This window comes from Trachurus japonicus, chromosome 4 (assembly GCF_045865225.1).
Source record: "Trachurus japonicus isolate A0001 chromosome 4, Traja_1.0".
NCBI lineage: Eukaryota > Metazoa > Chordata > Actinopteri > Carangiformes > Carangidae > Trachurus > Trachurus japonicus.
Genome location: NC_140910.1, coordinates 4,971,219 through 4,990,177, shown reverse-complemented (window position 1 = coordinate 4,990,177; position 18,959 = coordinate 4,971,219). Strand labels below are relative to the sequence as shown.

Genomic DNA, 18,959 nt, shown 5'->3' with positions numbered 1-18,959 from the left:
TTTCTCAGGGTCGCAAGGTAGAAAAGGGGGGCATTTCTGCTTTTCTAAAAAAATCAGCTCCTACTTTTATATTGAAGTGGATGAGCCACTGGAGTGGGTCTAGCTGCACAATTAGGCTCACTGAGACAATTCTGTAAGTCTGTCTGCTGTTTTGAACACATTAAATGAGACACAACAAGTGTGGCTACAAACCGGTGAGGAAATCATGTGTCTAGAGTTTAATTTGTGGCCGTGCTGGCAATTTATCCAGAAAAAATCCTGAATGTTTTTTCGATCCCTCTCACTCTAACGATGATGTCACTCACTCTGACCCAACCCCATACACACTCATTGAAAAGTGTGAAATTTGTCAGAAATCCTCATGTGCTTTTAAAGGATTTATCTCAAAAACGGTGCAAGCTATGAAAAAGTTGTAAATACAGGATGAATACATTAGAAGTTTGTCTACAGCTCAGAATTTGAATGAAGTCTCTAGCTGAAAGTATGTGGACGCTTTAAAGGCTGAAAGAAGTAAGAAGATTTGAAGAGTTTCAAGACTGTTCCAATGCATTCTCTATGGGGAAAAAAAAATCAGAAATAGTTGAATATTGCAAAAAGTATGAATAGTTGAAAAGAGAAAAGACATAGCACACCTGTCCCGAAAAGGCTGAACATTTTGATATTTGAATTGTTGAAATAGCACAAAGTATGAAGGACTAGTTACATGACAAAGAAAGGCAGAAAATGGCCGAACCGAATAACAATAGTGTGAATGCTTCCAGCATTCACACTAATAATAGTTGACTGCACAACTGAAAATATTGTAGCGACCCCGCAGTAATGTTCTTGTTATGATGTTTAAGTTCTGTGATTTCTGACTGACTGTCAATGTGTATGGTACGGGCAGGTGGGATGAGAAACTGAGGGGCTGGGGTGAGTGTGAGGAAGACAGAGTCCTGTCTGTGTGTAGGTGAGTGAGTGAGGAGGAACAGAGGAAGAAGTGAGAGCAGCTGTCAGATAAGTTCAGGGTTTCCCGCAGCGCTTTCCTGTTAAGGCGGCCGCCTTAACAACAAAGAGCTGCCGCCTAAACTAACGTCTTAAAAAAAAAAAAAAGTAGCGATATTCGCCGCCCCCCCCACCCCCCCCCCCCCCCCGTCGGACGATGGCCGCATCCTCTCACACACATACACACCACAGAGAAGCACGCATGCATAACAGCAGCGCGTGTTGAAAGCGAAACGGCACGGCGCGGTGCGTCCCTCCCCCGACGATCGATCCCCGCTGCTGCTGCTACTCACTCCCATATTGTTATGGTTTGGTCTAGTGCGGCCCCCGTCCGTACAGCGCGAATCACACGAGGGTGTTGCTCGCAGCGCCCCCACTGGCCAGGGGCTTGAATCGATTCAGAAGATTGCTGAATCGATATTGAATTGCAGAGAAAAGAATTGCAATGCATTGCTGAATCGATATTTTTACCCAGCCCTAATCGTCATGGTTTTCTTTATGTAAAGGGCAACGAGTGTTTTATTTTGTGAAAGTAACCGGAAGTGTATTGGTTGCCGAATTCGTCCGAACAAAATTGTAAACAGCTGGTATTTAGACAAATTAACGACACACTGTTGATCTAAACGGCTACTTTCTCGCCTAATAATGTTTGAAATGTCGATAAAGTGATATATTTACAGAGTTTAGAGCTAAAATGAAATCAGCTTCTGACTGCTGATTTCGGCTCGGGTAGGAGGCAGGCTATCCCTTCCTATACACTTCCAGCGTTTGAGCTAAGCTAATTACAGGCGATACAGGCTCTATCTCCCTTGTTACTGCACGCACAGTCAGAAGGATGGTGTCTATCTGCTTGTTATGGACTCGGGAGTGAGGCAAGACACGAAAAAGGTTTTTGGCGTATCCCTTTAAAAGTGGATGGTTGTGTACTGTGCTTGTTGTTGTTGTTTGCAGCCGTATAGACGCTATACTAATGCTTCTCTTTTGTTGAGGTTTAAAAATGATGCTTCTTTCTCTTGACGTCACATCCCGCTCTGAGTGTACCCAATCAGCACAGAGTAATAATAATAATAAAAATAATTATAACTTTATTTCTATAGCACTTATCGGAATTAAAATGACTTGAAGTGCTTCACATAAAAACACAGGCTTATAAAAAGAGGCAACCAATAAAAATAACACAGAAAAAATAACAAGACAATGAAATCAATTCACAATAGGGAGAGGAAGGCCAAACCATAAAAGTGAGTTTTCAGAAGAGATTTAAAAGAGGACACTGAGGTTCCTGTCTGAGATCCTCTGGCAGAGAGTTCCAAAGCTGGGGAGTAATTGCCCAGTCGCCTTGTTTAGCCCCCCAGGAGACTGTCCTTTGGGGGTGGTTCCTGCTATGGAGACACACACCAACAACCCCAGCTCCACAAAATTTCCCTGGACGAAGTTCCTGCAGTGACCTATCATATGCTTCAGGATAAATACAGGTGCATCTCAATGAATTAGAATATCATGGAAAAGTTCATTTATTTCAGTAGTTCAATTCAAAAAGTGAAACTAATACCTGATATAGACCCATGACACACAGACTGAAATATTCCATGTCTTTATTTTTGTTTAATTGTAATGATTATGGCTTACATTTAATGAAAACCCCAAATTCAGTATCTCAAAAAAAGAAATTATATTAGACCAATTAAAAAAATGATTGTTAATACAGAATTGTTGGTCTTCTGGAAAGTATGTCCATCTCCAGTACAATTTCAATACTTGGCTGGGGCTCATTTTGCTTGAATTACTGCATCATTTCGGCGTGGCATGGAGGCAAACGGCCTGCTGAGGTGTTATGGAAGCCCAGGTTGCCTTTATACCAGGTTGTCTGGTGATTTTGGAAAACAGTTGATTTCAGCTCTCATCTCTAAGTACAGCTCTTGTCTCATGTACATCATTCCCATGGATTATTTATTTGCGAGTATCAGTGGAAGATTAGAGTGAGTGTACCTGCAGGCTGACGGCTCTGATATGAAGAGCGTGTTTGCTAAAGCAGGATGACAATCTGCTAAAATTAGATATCCCCTGTTTTGACTCAAAATAGATTCAATAGGCACATGACAGGACAGTTCAACTGTGAATATCAGCGTGAGTCGAAGCATGTAAATGATGTGTGTGTGTGTGTGTGTGTGTTTGTGTGTGACCTCTACCATGTGATGATAGGGAAGACGATTTCAGAATAAAGGAGAGGAAGCAGCAGGGAAGGTGTGAGTTGTTGTTCCAGCAGCCAGGACACATGTAGCTGGTGGGAAGTGATCACAGTGATATGTCAACGTTTCACTTCAGTTCAGGATCCAAAGACTCCTCTGTGAGTTTGACTGAACCTTGAAAAACAAGGAGTCACCCTGAGTGAAGCAGGTGTTCAGATCCAATCTGGAGGTCATACATGTATGAAGCAGGAGGTCGTGGTAAATTCAAAACATCAAAACATAACACATTTATAATGGCTGCTCAGAGCCAGGAGGTCCGATGTTAAAGGGACAACGAGGAGTTTCTATTCGGTTATAAAAAAAGTCTCACGTTAATGTGGATGAATCTCCGCTACCCACACTTGTTAATGGGCCCATTTTCGATAAATATATCGTTCTGTCTCTATCGTTATTTTGTTATTATTAGTGGTGGTGGAAACGCTGGTCGAGCCGACCAGAGTTTCCTTACTTTCGGTATCGGCGAGTCATGAGAATAACGCAGCTGAATCGCCATTTATGGTCGGAACTACGACGGTATGTGATCGTCTTTGAACCTCTGACTTTAATTATTGATGAATGAAAACATGAGTCCGTCTTGCGCCGGTCAAAGAATTTCACGGTGCGCGCGGAGGCTCATAAATGTAGTGTGAAAACGCTTCGCTTTTCCAAAACTCCTCGTTGTCCCTTTAAAAGGAGAATTCCTTTTTCCATTTTTGACCCCTAAATCGTTGTCCTGATGGTCACCCAGTGTTGGGAGGAGCAAAACACTCAGACTAAAATTGATGCAGGCAAACCAGAGTTACACCATGGTTACCCAGCGCTAGGGATAGCGACAACGCTAAAGTATGTAGGCAATTCTTTCAACCACAACAAACACTCAAAAAACAATCAAATATCTATGGTACCTGACTCGAATCCTTACGAGACACCACTGAACTCATATAGTGTACAGTATAAACAGTATACGGTAAATGTTGTGTTTTTGCATGTAATCACTCACCTCAGACAGCCGAACTCTGAAACATCCTGGGAAGACATTACACAGAAACCATCAACACTATTTCCCACACATCCATGAGTCTGTACTGACAGAGGCTTGGTCACACACTTGTCGCTCCGACCATGTGAACACACACACTACGTCACACTGAAGTGAAAATAAGAGAATACGCTTAGACCTCCTTTTTTAACATACTGTAAAATGAAATAAGCAGCTTCACATTGTTTCGCTCATGATCGTCATTATTAAGTTCTGAAAGAGCAATTTTATAATTCATGAACACAAATATCATGTTTGTGCTCAATTCTTATTTAATATTGATTGTGGTTTCTCCTTTAAGATTCATTTTGGGATATTTAGTTATTTATCTCAGTGTTAGAGCCTTTTAAACTGTCGTACTGATTGATGATGTATCTGAACAGTCTACATGGCATAATGTATCCCACAATGCAATGCGTCCCTCACCTGTAACCCTAAAACAGGTTGAGAGTAGTGAAGTATTCTATCTTTGCCCTATTCCCTAACCTTGTTATGTAGTGTAATAAAATAAAATTACATTTAATGCAGACCGATCGGTTCATTGCAACATTTATTTATGCTAATGTGGTGATTTCTGTACAGAGCCCTGAAGCAGCGCTGCTCTTCTGTCCAATAGCTTCACTTTACATTCAGACAAACTATTGTGGCTGCCACAGTTATTAGATTTCATCAATGAGACCAACATTTATCTTCCAAAAAGAACGAAACCAGCCTCCTAACACCTGTGGGCAGGTTAATCAGCTTAAACTTTTGTTGCATAAACTGAACACAGATTGGGGGGATCTAAATGACGTATTAAGAGCACTACAGCAGGAATTAGCCTGATTTGCCGCTAACGCTGTCTGTTATAGCAAAATGCATTCTGGGATACTTGTATACCGCAGTGTGAACGGCATACTTAATCCCACATTCGGTATGCAGTATACATACTAATGCAGTATACAGTATGTTAGTAAGCGATTTTGAATAGAGCCTTAGTGTCAGGTTACTTTTATAGTGTTTATATGAACGTTAAATCATGATTGCTTTTTGCTCGTCTTAATCTGTGGTGGTGTTTTGTGAAGTCACTGTGTCCTTGACCTTTGACCTTTTGCCGAACCCTAAACAGAGGAACACATACAGTCTCATAAACCATGCCATATAAAGGAGACAGCAGGTGAAGCAGAGGAAGTGCTGGCTGTGTGTGTTAACAGCACATTAAAGCAGAAGCTGAGAATCAAACAGTGAGGCTTCTGGTTACAGAACAATAGGAACATCAAGGGAAATTCAAAAGTAAAAAATAAAAGTCTGTCTCATGAAGATGTCTCTCTGTGGAAGAGGATGAATGTAGGTTAAGTATGTTTTTGAATAATTTCTGCCTTTACAGACCAAACTGTGTGGTGGAGTGTGATTCAGTGAATAGGCCTGCTCTCTCTGTCCTCCACCTCCTCCGCTCCTCTTCTGTCCCTCTCTCCTTGTTCAGGACCCTCTTCCTATTCAGACCTTAAAAAACGTGTTCCGAGGCTACTCAGCCGTCGCCCGGCAACAGTGCTGCAGTGATTTTTAGTGAGAGGACGTCTCTGGCAGAGGAACTACAGCTCTGGACAGAAAATGTGCAAAACGACTTTTGTGGCTGGAGAAGAGCAGCTGGAGCGACTGGCCGTCGGCAGCGTTGGCCTTTTCCTATTGGCCGTTGCTCTCTCTAAATGACCTGGTGTGAAATGCTTCTGTTACATCATCAGGGGGTGTTCAGGTTGTGTGTGTGTGTACTGCAGGAGGTGATGGTCCTTCCTCTGATTGATGTACAATCGCTCTCTTTACTGCTGTGCTGCAGGAAGCATGTTGTCTCATTTCCAGGGTTTTCAGTTGTTCACTTGTCCTTTCTTCATCAGACGGTCTCTCCCTCCCTCTCTCTGTCTCATGTTTATTTATTCTGTCTCATTCAGAGATAATAATAATAATTTTTATTTATTTGCAACAATTATTGCAGCTCAAAGTGCTTCACAATAAAAGAAAGAACATTAAAAGAACCTGAAAACATTAAAAAAAGAAAAAGAAGGATTAAAAGAACATGAGAAAAATTTGAAAAAAGAAAAAAACAAGAAGGAACATTAAAAGAACATAAGAATTGAAGCAACTACAAACTTACCTATTGTCTAGTCTAGTGTGCTCTCTGAGAGTCCCGATAGGACTTTTGTCCCCAGCTAATTAGAGGCTAGGGTGAACAGATACATTTTTAGTCTGCTTTTATTGAGTTGTCTTCCCTGATATCTAAAGGTGGTGGGTTCCAGAGCTCAGGGACGTAGGTAACTACGTTACCTGTGTCACCTTCAGCACACTCACTCTCCATGAATGAATGACAAACAGAAAGTCGGGTCAGAGATTATGGATTTATTCCGAGCTGGTTCTGATGTGGCGGCTCCTGACTGTGGAACTGTATAGTCTGTAGTGCAGACAGTAATAAAGTCAGAGACAGACCTGCACTGTGCTCACGCTCCTCTGATGACGGCCTATTTATTATTGTGTCGATGCTGCATTTTAACATGAATGGTTATTTATTGTTATTTTATTTTATTGAAGTTTGTAAGTAAGTGCTTTGGCTGAGTGGCTCTCTCCATGGTCCTGAAAGGAGGATTTCATTCTGACGTGTTGAATGAGTTGACCTTTACACTTCAACTACATGTTTCTTTATTTAACTCATTCGAATTTGAATATGCATTACTTTATTAATCTCCAAAGGGAAATTCATTTGTCTGTCAGCTCATCTACTATTTGCAGAAGAATTAAAAAGTCTGATGGCAGTGGGTATAAAAGATCTTCTGTATCTCTCTGTCCTGCAACAAAGAGAGAGGAGCCGTCCACCACCGTTGCTGCTTTGGTCCCTCAAGGTGTTATGAAGTGGATGGTCCGTGTTGTTCAGGATGGCCTCCACCATCCTCATTGTGTATCCCTCCACCACTTCCCCCAGAGAGTCCATCCTTACTCCGACCACAGAGCCAGCCTACTTGACAAGCTTATCCAGCTTCTTGCAAACTTCCTCCCCAGCAGACTGCAGCACAGAATAAAACACTTGTCACCACAGACTGATAAAACATCTGCAGCATCTTATTACAGATGTTTAGAGCTCTGAGTAAGCTCAGAGCTGCCCCTTTTTGTAGAGTGCGTCTGTGCCCAACTTGTTATCCAGGTTATCCTTTCAACAACATTGGATATTGAGAATGAATTTAGTTCCTGTTACACTTATTAACCCAGAAACTATTCCTCCTGGTTGAAGGTCAAACAGCTGATCCTACAAGTCAGGTGCCTGGCAAACACCTGGCAGCACTAGGAGCTAGAAACGGATATTGCAGGGGATTTTGGCACATTTTTTTGGCTTTTTGGTTTGGCTATGTTGCTCATTCCACAGATGCACATTACAAGTTATATCTTGTTGTAAAGGTGACTAATCAGGCTTTCCAACGATATAATACAACACCAACTTGTATTATTAAAGGGGGGAAATGATTGACTGAAATAACAACTTTTATGGAGTTTATAATTAACCCTCCATTGATTGAATGTATTAACCACAACGCACAGGGCTTCCTTCAGATAACACAACAGACTCTTGACCTTGGGATGAGGTTTGCTCTGGGAGTGGTTTGGTTTGTCAGAGGAACCTGTGGCTGATCCGTCCGACCAGTAGGCCTAGAACCCTTCTTCTTCTCCAAGAGCTTAAAGTTAAAAGACCATGATCACCAGGTGTAAAGAGGAGGGAGGAGTTGTTTTCTAGGTAAATTCATGCAAAACAGCTAATGCATGTTGTGTCTTGGGCAGTTTTTCGGCAAACAGTCTCTGCATTTGCCCCCAAAAACAACTCTGTCTAATAACGTTCTGTTATTATCTCATAGCGTGGTGAATGTGCAGGTCACAACTTGTCCACCAGAGCGTTTTGGAGTTGTTGGATTGTGTATTTGATGAGTTTGATGAGGGAAACCAAGAAATCCCATTAGCCTCCGTAGCGTAGCTCTGAGCAGCTCACGGCTCTGCTCCGCCGTTCTAAAAACAGCTTGCACCGGCAATTAAAGGTAATGAACCTACTGCTATGACTATAGGGATTATGGCAATGGGCCAATTTGCCAAAATGTTGAACTATCCCTTTAAGGACAATGAGTCAACGTCTCAGACATAATGTGCAACCATTACAGATTCATTCTCCTAATGCACATCAGTTATTTTAATCACAGCACATGGATTTCAATTGAGATGGAAAATGACAGTTTTATTGGATCATAACAGGAACACTGGTAGAGCCATCTGTACAGATGTATAAATTAATAGGGATGATCTCCACCGGTTGCCTGGCAACCCCACAGTGCAGACAAGACTCCAGGAAGTGACAGTATCTGGCCGATAAGCAGCAGACCTCGTCAACAAACTGAAACATGTCGTTGTTCTGTCGTGGAGCGTCAACAACCTGCAGTTTACATTTTATGAGCTCATATAAATGCATGAGTGTGGAGGCTGTGGGCGTACAGGCCCGGTGCCACCGAGCCACAGTCTCTGCAGTGCACTGGGACGCTCGTCTAAACTGGGTCATTTGGAGCACCAACACATCCACCAATTATGGCCAATTAATCCTACTATCTCCGCTGTGGATCTTTCTATTTAACTGGCTTGTTCTGCTCCATTTGACAAGCATCCACTCTGACAGCTGATGTACCACTTCTTTCTCTCCTCTTTCTCTCTCACACACAATCACACACACACACACAATCACACACACACACACACACGCACAGGAGCCAGTAGGAGCTTGCGGATGCCCAGTGCTCACCGAGGCCGTGCAGCCATAAAGAGCAGAGCTGATCCACACTGGCAGAGAACTCTGCAGGGTGATGTTCAAGTCTGGAATCACAAGGAAACTGACAACAAAGCCAGAACCAAGATGGTGGTCACAAGTTCACTCTGAGGGTTGTCCAGCATACAGCTTATGTTTTGGGGTTTTTTTTATAATTAGAAACCTATTAATCTTTAGTTTATTTGTATCAGATGACTCTGAGATGTAATGAGCATCAGACATGACACTAGATCATGTAAGTGGAAATGATGTGCATCTTTCCCAAGAGATGACAGTCACATGATGGCGCTGTAGGCTAATGCAGTTTTGTAAAGGTCACACCCCCTCACACTGTTAATCTGACTGTCTTATAGGTGTTCAGAAATGGCCGCTTGTCCTGTTTGTCCCGCCTCCTTCCACGAGTTTACACGAGTAAGCGAAACGAATTTGATTGGGCGTTATCGAGCGGGCGGGATATTCAATGTTTGGGAATGGGACCGAGCGGGACACAGTGTTCACAGTGTTCACAGTGTGTGTGAGTGTGTTTAGCTAACGTAGCTAACTGTTAGCTAGTAGACTTGCTACGTTATGGCTTGCTAACTTAGCTAGCGAGGCTAATGCAAAAAAAAAAAAAACGACCTCACTTTCATCCTGGATTTACTCGAAAATAGAATTTTGCACAAAGTTTGGACTCCATCCTCTGATAGATGCATTATTACACTAATTTTAAGACCCATAGTGGGATCACATTCAATTTTCATTTCTGAATAAAACTCTACACATTTGTCCAACTTTTTTTGTTTTCTGCACAAAACATAAATAGAACTTTGCATGAGAAATGCTCCTGCCCACACCACCAGTCCTCCTGACTTCACATTCACACCACGCCTAACTAAACATTTTGTCTCCTAAACTGGTTCCAATTTGCTTTGGGTGCTCGTGAGGCTTTTGGCGGTGAATCCAAAACCTGTGATGGGTTTGTGAGACTCATTAGATTACAGTAGGCGTCAGTGTTTGTATCTTCAATGAAAGGAAGAAGTGGAACTATTGAAACATCCTAATATTTTTTGAATGTTTAAAAAAAAATGATTTAGTTAGAAATATGGTTTTATATAATTACTCCTCTCCACCAGAATTGGTTTGTTAGCTGGCCCAAAGGTTGGGAATATGGAGCTTTAATGCAACACCCATACATCTGGATGCATTGTTCTTTAAACGAAAGGATGGAGTGCATTTGTTGATGCGGTATAGTTCTCGGGGGAGCAGGAGGATGTGGGTGGGAATGTGTCAGAATAAATCTGTGTGTGTGTGTGTGTGTGTGTGTGTGTGTGTGTGTGTGTGTGTGTGTGTGTGTGTGTGTGTCTGCGTGTGTGTGTGTGTCTGTGTGTCTGTGTGTGTGTGTGTGTGTGTGTCTGTGTGTCTGTGTGTTGATGATAATGAAGGAATGTGGAACACAGTGCAACAGTGTGGCTGTTTTCCAAACACCTGTCAAATGGCTGGTGGTGAAGTCTTAGTCAGCATCCTCATCCTCATTCCCACCCTCTCCCTCATCCTCACCCTCACCCTCACCTTCAACCTCACCTTCAACCTCATCCTCACCCTCCCCCATCCTCATCCTCATCCTCACCTTCACCCCCCCCCCCCCCCCCCCCTGTGACTATCTGGCCTGCCTCAGCCATCAGCCCACTCTCTGCCTGCTCAACATATTGATTGACCTGCTCCTCTCCATCCACAGCTGGTCTGAAGCCTGCAGCTGCATGTGAGCTCTGAGAATGCTTTTAAAACCTACATTTATTAACTGTGTGTGTGTTTGTGTGTGGCACATGTGCGTGTGTCTATATTCTGCGAGTCGTGAGTCACAGTAATGCCTCTTCCTCCTCCTCCTCCTCCTCCTCCTTACAGAATACAAACTGCTGCATTAGAGCTAAAGACAGATGAGAGCATGTAGCTGGCATATGTAGGAGCAGGCTGTGCTACTGAGCTGCGTGAGTGGGCTCCCATTTTATTATTCATAATATGTTTGAGCTCTGTGTAATCCCTTTGCAATTTCATAACGTCGTCCTCCATTAAGCTGCTGTGCACTTTTATCTTGTTTCTCTTCTCTTACTGAACAAACCTGTTCAGTCTGTTGACCTGTTCATGTTCAGCAAAACTCTTCCACATATTTGGAATATTTTATTTCTGCTCCTCCAAACTGGTGACTGTCAGCGCTGGAGGCAAATGAGTTTCTGGTTGCCTGCCTGTCTCACTCTTGCCGTTTAAACCTTGAGGCAATTTTTGTCAAATCCTGCCCAAATGTTCAGTTGGACACAACGCGGGTTGATTAGATTTTGGTGGTAAAAGGGTAAAAGGTCAATGTGACATCACCAAACACATCAGACTATAGGACTTCACGCAGCAGTTATGACACAGTTCCAACACAAATGGTCCAAGAGTTACACAAATATAATAAATCTGGCTCTGTTTAATAATTCATAGATTGCACAAGTTGTCTGAGCAGATATAAAATGCGGTGCAGAGCGTTTTGCAGTAAGGACTGGAGATGAAGTATGTACAGGTGCTGAGTTCTGAACCCAGAGGACGTCACTGATCCCTGCAGTGACCGATAAATGTGTGTGGAAGAAGAGCAGCAGACAGGGACTTTAGGAAAAAGAGAAAGAAAACAAAAAAAAGGAAAAAGAGAAACAAAGGTTTAAAAAAAAAAAAATCTGGTACACACAGTATACAGGAAGTGGTTCATATGCAGCTGCCTGTCTGCTAAAATTAAAGCATATCAGGAGCCTAATTGAAATCAGAGTACAGTACACCCCATAGATCCATGTAGCTGGATTAAAAAGATAATCACATTATGGTCTTTACAGGAGCTCTGCCTTAATGGCATTGTTGCCTTAATTATATTACAGTTGTGATGGATGGAAGCAGCTCGGTGTTTCTTGGAGTTGTGTAGCAGACGCATGCAGGACTCGGGCCTGCAGGAGCTGCTCGCTACAGATGTTCTCAGACACACTAACTTCATTAGCAGTGTGTTTATTAATTAGTCCCTGTGCAGCAGGTGTGGATGCACACACATACACACTACACTAAACTACACTACACAACACACTACACTACACCCTGCATGGTATCACTCCTTTGATAAAACATGTCAGCGCTCATGCCTGAGATGATTATTACTATGCATCCACTATTTTCTCATATGAATGTTGTAGGTGCCAAAAAATTTATGTTACTACTTTGGGAGGTGGCAATTAGTACACTGTAAAAAAAAAAATTAATTCAAAGTAGCAGGTCCAGCAAAAATATGACTCAAAAAATGTTACCCACCGAAAAGCTTGCCACCTGTAGTGCTAGCAATTTAGCCTAACAAGCTGTTGTTAAAACAAGTATGCTGTTCTTTACACGGTATCTTTCTGCATAACATAATATAATACAACACAATATTTTTTCTATTTTTTCAACCTTTTAGTACAAGTAATACTGTGTATGTTTATATATAGTATAGTCTTTATTTTATATTCTTAAATAGTTTGTACAAAGCTGTATCCCCTACATATTCTAGTACAAGTTGCACAGAATGTCAGTTAAAAAAAAAAAAATTTAATATTCTTTGCTTTTCTCCTGTAACACTAAATTTGCCATACGTGGGATAAAATAAGTCTTATCTCTTTAAAGCAGAGTTTTTCATATGACATATTGGAAATGATATAAACACTGAAGTTGTGATTTTGACATCCTCAAAGTCTAAAACATAGGATTCAAATGCAGAATCACTGTAAAGTTGTCTCCTGGGTAAAATTCTGTGGAAGAGCATGAGTTCCACACATAAGAAAAAGTGGCCAACTTGAAATTTTGATGCAATTTCAACATTTTTTCCCCATCTTATCTTCTGTCTGTCCACCTGTGGCTGCTGATTGTTGTGTTTTACATGGTACTTTATGTCACAGTCACTTTCCTCACAGTCTCTTTCTCTGGACTCTGCTGCAGGTTGGAGTGGGTGGAGATCATCGAGCCGCGCACGCGGGAGCGTATGTACGCCAACCTGCTGACGGGCGAGTGTGTGTGGGACCCTCCGCAGGGGGTTCGGATCAAGCGGACCGGGGAGAACCAGTGGTGGGAGCTGTTTGACCCCAACACCTCGCGCTTTTACTACTACAACGCCTCCACCCAGCGCACGGTGTGGCACCGACCCCAGGCCTGCGACATCATCCCCCTGGCCAAGCTGCAGACTCTGAAGCAGCACACTGATGGCACCACACCCCGTCCTGCAGGAGGAGGAGGAGGAGGAGGAGGAGGAGGAAGGGCGTCAGCTGACAACAGCCCGGGACGGAACAGCGGGGTCAGCCGGGAGGGAAGCACCTCGTCCTCCCTGGACCAGGAGCTGTCTGAGAAACAGGGCAACAGAGAGGAGGCAGACAGGTAAGGATGGTGTCTGGGTCACACCACACAACACTCACACACATGGGACTGATTGTGTTTGAACTTTGTCTATAGAGCAGCTCAAGACTTCAATCCTTATCCTATATGATCCTAAAATGTCCATATAAGTGTGTAGAAATGAAAAGGCATTTGAATCTAACCCATGTGTTTAGGACTGTACAATACTTTTAGTTTAGTTTAGTTATTTATTTATTTATTTATTTCATTAATTGAAATAAAATAAAATAAAAACAGTTTATCATATATAAAAAATAATGCAATGAAATGGGGCAAACTTATGTAGTCTATCCCTTTTTTTCCAAGAAATGCATTTACAAATTAGATAATGTATGTATCAAAACAAAAGAAGAAAAAAAAAAGAATTAATTATTAATTAACTATTGATAATTATATGTATTAAATTATAAATCAAACATCCTTCCTATCAAAGTAGGTGTGTAGTTATTAACTAGACACTTATTACCAGTCCTCAGCTCATCATCCTAGTAGATTCCTAGGTCTGAAACATGTCACCATGCAGCATTTTTCTTTCTTTCTTTCTTTCTTTCTTTCTTTCTTTCTTTCCTTCTTTCTTTCTTTCTGTCTGTTTTATATATCATATTTATTTCAAAGAGCAACAGCTTACACACCTCAGCAGCTTTATCAGAAGCCTGAAAGGATCCAACATTTTATCGATACATCGGTGACCATTAAAGGGACAACGAGGAGTTTTGGAAAGCGAAGTGTTCTCACACTACATTTCCCATGAGCCTCTGCGCACACAGTGAAATTATTTGACCGGCGCAAGACGGACGTCTTGCCAAAAATGTTTTCATCCATCAAGAATAAAAGTCAGAGGTTCGAAGACGATCAGATACCATCGTAGTTCCGTCCATAAACGGCGATTCGATGGCGTTATTCTCATGACCCGCCGGGCAGCGTCCGCGAAACAGAAAGTAAGGAAACGCTGATCGGCTCGTCCAACATTTCCACCATAACAATAACAAAATAAAGATAGAGACAAAGTGATATATTTATCAAAAATGGAGCCATCAACAAGTGTGGGTAACGTAGATTTATCTACATTAATATGAGACTTTTTTATTGTCGCGGAATTTTTTGTTCTGCCGATGGAGAAACTCCTCGCTGTCCCTTTAAAGCCTGTATGATATCTTAAAAACAATACCAGCATGAATGATCAATGTTCAGGAATTAGACTGTGTCTTCCATCCTTTTGTCAGTTCCTTTTCCTCTCTCTCTCTCTCTCTCTCCATGTGTGTGTCTCTCCATCCCATACCCTCCTCTCTGGCTCTGTCACTGTCCATTAATTCCCTCCTCTGTCACCTTCAGAGCCTCTCACCTCTCCGTACACTCAGATTGTCTCTCTCACCCTCAGCATCCTCTCCTCCCCCTCCTCCCCTCTGTCTAACCAGTCTTGGTTTGCTGGTTTGCTGTAATCTGCTGCAGTCTGCCCTGATTGGTGGATACGCCTGGCCGGGGTCACAGTGTCCTGTAAATGTCTTCCCTGCTTTAGCGGGAGCACACACACACACACACACACACACACACACACATGTATGCTGAGTACACACAGAGTACACAGTGTGCGAGCACCCTAGCTGTTCTAGCCAGTTATTCACATTGTGCACACTCAGAGCAAATCGCTGCTCTCAGAGACTATTACAGCCTGTGTGTGTGTGTGTGTGTGTGTGTGTGTGTCTCTGTCTGTGTGTGTGTGTGTGCAGCTCAGGAACAACAACACGTATGATGACGCAGGCTTATCAGACCATTTTATTTAAAACACCAACAACCTGCTGATGAATCTCACAGGTTTTGGAGGTGGTCCATCCTCTGGAGAGCCTGACATGGCAGCCCCCCTCTCCCTTCTAGATTTTGATGGATTGGCCTCATAGTGGTGCCAGAGGAAAAGTCAAGGTGCAGAGTAAACACACCACCATGCTGCTGGGAATTCATGACTGTAATCTGAAGAGGGTCAGAGGAGGAGACGTGTCTCCATGTGGGAGTTTATGAGTTCAGAATTCACAGCTGAGTGACAAGTACAAGTCTTTTTACAGTCTAAGTAACAGTCAGGTTTCATACAAAGAGTCTTATATTGTTTTCTCCAGTCTACCTAGTGTCCATTGATTGATCCTGTGGAGCTGACCCCTTAACTCTGCCTTTACAGCTCTCTGAGTACCTAAACCAGGTCTCAGTTTGACAGTTTGATGATGGAAGGAGTTAGAAAATGTCAGTTTTGGCTCCATATCATCATCACCATCATCACCATAATCATTATCATCTTTATCATTATCACCACCATCATCATCTTTATTAAGTGTCACTTGAAGGGTGATTTGCAGCAGACAGCAGTCAGCCAGACAGTCATACCAATAACGTCCACATAAAGTCACAGGCAGAAGACATACATACAATATACATACATACTGTGTATACATACAATACATACGGCATCAACACATCCAACACATCAACACATCATCACATCAGGTGACCAAGTGCACATTGCTCAACACATTCTAGGACAAGCAGCTAGTTAGCTTACACATTAGCCTACACACATCATGAATAACACATCCTTCCTATCAAGTTTATTTAGTTATTAACTAAATAAATATATAGAAAAATTCATCTATGGGGTCCAATCTGCCGATCCCTGCATTGGGCATTGCCAACGTGGGACATGCTCTTTAAAGGGGACATATTATAGAAATATGACTTTCTGAAGGCTCTTTAACAAATATCTGGGTGTTTGTCTTGCTTTCCAGCCCCCAAAATGTGAGAATTGACAAAAAAATCAATAGTCTTCAGACTACAGAGGTTGAAATCCACGTGGTTTTACGAGCTGTTCCCTCAGATGTCCTCTAATGATGTAGTTAGTTTTCGAATTTGCATAACCCCACCCCTACCTGGTACCAGTAGAAGGGGCGGGGCAAGCAGTGGTTCATTTGCATTTAAAGGGACAGGCACTGAAACCAGCCGTTCTGAACAGGGCTGTTTAGAGAGGATGAAAAGAGCTGTGATGTTTGATCCTTGGGGGATTTTGACCAAAGCATGTCACAGACATGTCATTAAGACACCTGGGAACTATTTTAATTTGTGGAGAAGGGGCAGAATATGTCTCCTTTAAACAGTCGACCACCGAGCACCTCGGTATGTGGACTTTTCTTAGCTGATTTTTTTTTGCAAGAACTATAATTGAGAGTGATGTCAGTCAGCTCATCTGTCCAGAGCAGCCGACCTGAACCTCAACAGCTGCCAGCTCTCTTCATATTATCCCCATCCATCCATCCATCCATCCATTCACTGTCTGTATCACTTTTGTGTGCGGGATGGTGAGGGACTGGAGCCAATCCCAGCTGACAAAGAAGCCAGATCCCTCCTGCTGAGAGGTGACAGTGCTAACCACTGCACCCTTCATATTAAATATTCAAAAGTAGAATCAAATGACTGGATATTGTATTTTCTTTCTGGCTCCCAGCAGACAGCCGTGGGTTTAGTGGCGGCTCAGTGTCATGGTGAAGCCGGTCCGTGGAGAGAGAGGATGCTGCTGCTGCAGTGAGCAGGACAGAGACCACACAGCCTCCTCTCTCACCGTGGGCTCTGAGCCTCTGTGAATCTAAACCAGGACACATGTGTGTGACTCATGCTGGTCTGTTGAGGTCACACTCCTGTCTGAGTAAAACCTACCTGGCTGAAAGAAGAAAGAAGTCAGTCTGCATGGCATAAAAGCCAATGTACCTGCACATCTTTCCATCAACAACAACCATCAGTCATTCAGCTGAGGTTCTATAGGCAAGACAAGGCAATTTTATTTGTATGGCTCATTTCTACAAACAGTTTATCTCAGAGGGCTTTATACATATATGTATTTTACATCTGTATGCTTTACATCAGCCTCCTGATGGTTCCATGGTCTTTGTGCTGAGATAATAGCCTGGCTATTACTGCCATTACCATGTGATGAGATGGGGATGTATAAGCTCAATGAAAACGACAGAAGCTGAACTGAATTTATCTGGTGACAGGTTTTCTTCAGCTCTCATGACAGTGAAGCCACTGGGGGTACAAAGAAATCTGAGATTTTCAGAATCAAGTCTGTTATTACTTGAATAAAGTCAAGTGATTCTTACTAATGTAAACTTTCAACAATTTTAGGAATATTACCCGTGACCAATCAAAAAGGTGAAACGCCAGCTGCTATAAAAAAAAAAATAGACTAAGTTTCTTTGCTGTCTTTTCATTGATCTGATGATGATGATAATGATGATGATGAGGATGAACCAAAAGGCTAGGGATATGATAACTCTTTTTTCCCACCATTATGGATAACCAATAACTTCCATATGCTTTTCGCTTTTACACACTACTACGCACACTACTGTCATGCATGTGCGCTTCCCTGTGTGTGTGTGTGTGTGTGTGTGTGTGAAGGACAAAAACAGAGAAAGAGCGCTATGCAGAGATGAAAGAACGGAATGATATTGCATTGGTCGAGCCAAAAGCAGAAAAATCTATCCGTGGCGCACATAATTTGTTTGTGGCGGACCACCACGAATAAATTAATGTATGGGGAAAAACTGAATATATCCGATATCACTACTGTAATCACAACAAAACACAAGACTCTTCAGTCAATATTTATTGTTGTTTCAAATCAATTTGGACTGAAAATGAGGGAAATAAATGCTAATTGCAATTGGCTCTAGTAATATATCGGACTTTGACCGATAACCATCAGCCACCAGCCTGTAGTAGGCTATTTGGTGCCAGCCTTTATTTGTTCATGTAAACAAAACCCCGGCCATTATATGAGACCCAGCTATTAATTAAATGTTTCCAAAATAAATGCGACTTATATATGTTTTTTTCCTCTTCATGGCATATTTTTTGACAGATGCGACTAATACTCTGTGCGACCGGAAGTTGCCCCCAAACCGCGTCATAGCTAAGTACCGTAAAGTTTGAAGCTTTGGAAGCTTTTGGTGTGAACGCAGAATAAAATCAACCCTGGGAGCCAGGAGGACTGGAGTGATGTGTTAATACTTGTATGTACCAGTCAGGAGTCAGACTGAGGCATTTTGGACCAGTTGTAAGTGGGAAAGAGAGGACTGACTGACTGACTGACTGACTGACTGACTGACTGACTGACTGACTGACTGACTGACACCCATAGAGTCCATTACAGTAATCAAGGCGTGTAGTGATAAAAGCATGGACGACCTTCTCAACAGTCTGAAAAGGATAAAAACGGTTTGACCTTTGAGAGTGAAGAGTTTCAGAACACTCTCAAAGGTCAAACCGTTTACATTGTGTACAGTATCTGGGCTGAACCATAGAACCATTCATAGATCTTTAATCCAGTGCCCAAAATACGACATCCAAAAAGTCCTCCAAACTGGTGATGTCATCTCCTCTATCTATGAATGTGTGTGTGTGTGTGTGTGAGAGAGAGCGAGGCCTGGCGGAGCTGCAG

At 42.4% G+C, this 18,959-nt stretch overlaps 1 protein-coding gene across 1 annotated transcript in view; it reads left to right on the top strand.

Annotated features, from left to right (window-relative positions):
- arhgap39 (Rho GTPase activating protein 39) overlaps window positions 1-18,959 on the top strand; it is a 101,348-nt gene that overhangs the window by 47,325 nt on the left and 35,064 nt on the right. Inside the window, 1 exon segment of the mRNA XM_085773503.1 lies at window positions 13,034-13,465. Coding sequence (XP_085629629.1) covers window positions 13,034-13,465 — 432 coding nt within the window.